Source organism: Amphimedon queenslandica, unplaced genomic scaffold (assembly GCF_000090795.2).
Source record: "Amphimedon queenslandica unplaced genomic scaffold, v1.1 AMPQUscaffold_12719, whole genome shotgun sequence".
NCBI lineage: Eukaryota > Metazoa > Porifera > Demospongiae > Haplosclerida > Niphatidae > Amphimedon > Amphimedon queenslandica.
In genome coordinates, this window is record NW_003547045.1 from 27,237 (window position 1) to 32,225 (window position 4,989).

Genomic DNA, 4,989 nt, shown 5'->3' on the forward strand with positions numbered 1-4,989 from the left:
CTTCGCTGTTACAAGACGACAACAGTGTCCTACAAAGTAAAAAAAATATTAATATCATTATAAACTTTTCACTTACCCTTTCCTCGCGCTCTGGTGCACTATATCCAGTAAATCCGGACCTCCAGAAACTCTCTCCATTTTATTTCTTGCCCTCACAAGCTCCTCCTCCTTTAATTAGTGTACTCGTTACCATGACAACAACCCTAACAACCAATGAGATCCAGCCACGATTGCTTCTAATTAAAGCCCACATACATACAAAACTGACCCAGTACATCAAAGGACTGGTATTTACTAGGATTCTAGTGTTTGTTGGACTTCACAATGTCAGTACACTTATTACGGACACTGGTTCTATTGTACATTAATACTCTTAACGGTGAGAGGATTCTAAAATGTTCTGCAGTTATAATAATCTATGTTTATTTTCCTTCTTTAGGTGTTTGGTCTGATTCTGTTAGTGGTCATTTGGAAAAAGGAAAGAAGTTACTTCAAGATGGCAACCTACCAGAAGCACTTGAGCAGTATAATCTAGCAGTGGGTACGTTATTAATAATTAATAATAATCAATAATAATTAATAATAAATTAGTGTTAATTTTATCACCTCATTTGCAACAGCTGGTGTTGCATGTTAATTTGAATTAAAAGTACTATTAATTTACAATTATTAAAATGTCTAATTCTCATTGTTCTTATTTTTAGCGGGTGACCCATCAAATTATTTAACATACTTTAAGAGGGCAGCGGTGTATCTAGCATTGGGTCAGGCTAAGAAGTCCCTGCCTGATCTTGGGAAAGTATTGGAACTGAAACCTGACTTCCATCAGGTAATGTATTAACTTAAAATTACTATTATAAATTATTAATATTGGCTGAGTTTTATTTGGTGATATTTGCAAGTTAAATTGCCAGTATATTAAAACCATGCACATTCTTAATAATGGACGTGTACTAAATTAAAAACTGCTACTTACAAGTTTATTGCAAAAATCACCAAAATAAAGCACTATATAGCAATTATTAAAAATTCATTATTATTATTATTAATAGGCGAGACTGGAGAGGGCTAACACTAATGTTAAATTAGGTAAAGTATCAGCAGCTCAGGAAGACTATCAGATACTAGCAGTAAGTACATAACTGACAGAATATACTGGGTATAGGGTCATTAAGGTGTTTAGTAACTGTAGTACAGTATTTACTATCAGATATTAGCAGTAAGAACGACTGATAGTCTGATACACAATATACAGGGTATAGGGTATGTACTACAGTATATGTACTATCAGATACTAGCAGTAAGGTTAATGTAGTACAGTATATACAAATGTACTATCAGATACTAGCAGTAAGGTTAATGTACTACAGTATATACAAATGTACTATCAGATACTAGCAGTAAGGTTAATGTACTACAGTATATACAAATGTACTATCAGATACTAGCAGTAAGGTTAATGTACTACAGTATATACAAATGTACTATCAGATACTAGCAGTAAGGTTAATGTACTACAGTATATACAAATGTACTATCAGATACTAGCAGTAAGGTTAATGTACTACAGTACATGTATCAGTTGATACCTATAGGGTATGTGTAGGGTATGTGGTACAGTATTTACACTGTACACTGTGTGAGTGCAGTGTGTGTGTGTGTGCATTGCCTGGTACTAATATTGTGCATGCATACATTTGTAATTTACTATCATTTTATGCTGTATCAATTTAGCCATTATTAATTATTAATTATTAATTATTGATTATTTATTGTTTTAGTCTTCGGAGAATTCAGCAACTGAAGAAGCAAAAGAAATGGTAATTTAATTCTTTATTAATTCATTAATCTATTATTATACGGTATACATGTACATACAGTTATCAAGGTCCCAGACAGTCCAGCAGTATATTGAGAACATTGATCACCTAATGTCTAAAGGAGACTACACTGAAGACCTGCTCCATCAGTTACAAGTATCAATAGAACTGTGTCCCTGGTACCCTCACCTGAGATCAGCTAGAGCAGTATACTATGAACACACTAAGCAGTATCAGTCAGCTATCAGTGACATCAAGTAGGTGGCTGTACTGGTAGTTTTATAAGTGGTGCATGTACATGTATAGATGGTAATTTTGGAGGTGGTAAAATTTAGGTGAATTGTTAATTTTTTGTTGTTTGGTGGGTTTTAATTTGGTGAATTTGAATCCACACCTTTCCATTGAGCATGTACATGTACATAATAGCTTACAAGTTTAAAACACTTGCATGTGTAGTAACTGCATGTAGTTATGTACATGTAAATCCCTTCCCCCATTAGCTATTACTATGTACATGAAGCTCATTAAATACATATGCATGTATCCTTCACTTCATTCCTCCATATTCCTCTCCATTAGGATGTTAACTAAACTGATCCAATGTACAATAATACCTGTCTATTATACATGTACATGTACTATCAATGACATTATACTGTATAAGACCTGCTACTATTATTATTCCTCGATCCATTCCTCTCCATTAGGATGTTAACTAAACTGATCCCTGACAATACAGAGGGCTACTATAAGATCAGTTCCTTATACTATCAGTTAGGAGAAGAGGAGGATAGTCTGAGGGAGATCAGGGAGTGTCTGAAACTAGACCAGGACCACAAGGATTGCTACCCACTTTATAAAGTAAGGATTGTGTATTATAATGAGGGGTCTTTATCACACTGTTACTGTGTATTATAATGGGGTCTTTGTCACACTGTGTCTGTGTCTCTTTATTAGAAATTAAAGAAGTTAGTGAAGCAGTTGGAGGCAGCCAGAAAGATGATGGAGGAGGAACGGTATTGATACAATATTTTATTTATTTATTTATTTGATTGTTTATTTGTTTATTAGGTTTGAAGAAGCAATTGATAAGTTAAAAAATGCTTTAAAGACTGAAAGTGAAAGTGTTGCTATCCTCATTAAGATAAAGACAAGACTCTGTACCTCTCACACTAAAGTAAGGGCCGGAGTATAACCATTAACTAATGTATACATGTAGTCATGTACATGTAACTAATGTGTACATGTACAGTACTTCAAAAATTTGTAAAAAAAATCCAATTTTGATCGGAATCAACTCAAACTTGCTACACAACATAAGAACATGTACATGCATCAGGAAATGTAATAAAAATCAAAAATTCTCTACTTTTCATTTTTGGTAAAATTTGACCTGAGACTTTGGCAGATTTTTGAGTTGCATATCATAATGTACATGTATAATACTGTATCATTATTATTATTATCATTATTATTATTATCATTATTATTATTATCATTATTATTATTATCATTATTATTATTATTATTATTATTATTATTATTATTATTATTATTATTATTATTATTATTATTATTATTATTATTATTATTATTATTAATTCATTCATTTAATAGATCAGTTCATATGATGATGGTATGAAATGGTGCAATGAAGTCCTTGAACTAGATCCAGAGAACATTGATGTGTTGTGTGATAAGAGTGAACTATATATCAGTAATGAGGAGTATGAGGAAGCCATCAAACTGTATCAACACACACTCAAAATTAACGACCAGTTTCAACGAGTGAGTTACAATACAGTATAGCGGGAAATTTTGGAGGGAATCAAGTTTGGTGAGTTTGGTGTTTTTATAGCCATTTGCCAAAATAAAAGTCCGCCATTTTGAGCCATTATACACATGCTCAATGGTACATGGCCACAAATTCGCCAAATTAAAATTAGCCGATCACCAAAATTTAGCAATTTGCCAAATTTAGTTCCCTTCGAATTTTCCTGCTATACTGTATGTAGGACATGTAAATGTACTGAAATTGGTTCATCATTATTATTATTAATAGGCTAAGGATGGTCTGAACAGAGCACAGAACTTATTAAAGCAGTCCCAGAAGCGAGACTACTACAAGATACTAGGAGTGAAGAGGAATGCCTCAGTGAAGGAGATCAACAAGGCTTACAGGAGGCTGGCTAAGGAATGGCATCCTGATAAATATGATGGGGAGGATAAGAAGAAAGCAGAGAAGATGTTCTATGATATTGCAGCTGCTAAGGAAGTACTCACTGATAAAGGTACAGTATGGGATTTTGACTTCTAATTAGAGGGCGAATTTCACCAAGTTTTGGTAATTTACACCTCTAAGTACATGTAGGTGACAGTTTTTGCTTTAAAATTTCCTAATCTTCACCTTGAAGTAGGTGATAGTTTTTACCTGAAAACTTGGTTATTTTATGCAAGCAAATAAGCTTATATCACTGTCAGATCTGGAGGGAGTTTAGGAGACTTTTGGTCTCCCATATTTGGTCTGGTCTCCTGAAATCTACCATTTTTCAGCTTTTGGTCTCTCATATTTAGCCCTAAGTGTCCTTAAGTCTACCATTTTTAGTTAGAAAACATAATTTGTAGATATCTATCACTGCTGTTATTACAATATTATTTCATAATATTTTTAGAAATGAGATCAAAGTTTGATAATGGTGAGGATCCTCTTGATCCAGAGCAGCAGCATGGGGGTGGGGGTCATGGCGGGTTCCCTCATGGCTTCCCGTTCGGTGGTGGAGGCTTCACTTTTAAATTTAATTTCTAATAAAATTAAATAATTGATAATACAATCAGCACACAACATCTACAATAACAAGAACAAATATTGTTTTTACAGGAACTAAAAAATTAATTATAAATAATAATTATTATTTATACATGACAATAAAATATTTCAATTCTCAAGCTACAAATACAGTTAAACTGCTTCATGGTAACTGAAACTTATTGAGCAATGCTAATTATGCTATAACCTTTGTTCATTTTTTTCGTGAATGCTGGATCTTTCAATGGCACAACTGTATCTTTTTTCTGTTCATTCCACTTATAATCCTGACCTAAGGAGCATAAGAGAGAGATGCATGTTAATTATTCTTGTGTCATTATTGATATCCACATCCTCTCAATA

The 4,989-nt window shown here is 33.1% G+C and overlaps 1 protein-coding gene across 1 annotated transcript; it reads left to right on the forward strand.

Annotated features, from left to right (window-relative positions):
* The first annotated feature begins 234 nt into the window (after nt 1–234).
* Nucleotides 235–4,751, forward strand: LOC100631801 (dnaJ homolog subfamily C member 3-like). Its single transcript, XM_003390192.2, has 12 exons — nt 235–379; nt 440–541; nt 705–829; nt 1,053–1,130; nt 1,782–1,820; nt 1,881–2,077; nt 2,528–2,681; nt 2,778–2,836; nt 2,892–2,997; nt 3,438–3,608; nt 3,883–4,111; nt 4,493–4,751. Exons 1-12 carry the CDS (start codon nt 325–327, stop codon nt 4,624–4,626), a joined length of 1,449 nt encoding a protein of 482 aa, XP_003390240.1. The 5' UTR covers nt 235–324; the 3' UTR covers nt 4,627–4,751.
* The last annotated feature ends 238 nt before the right edge of the window (nt 4,752–4,989 follow it).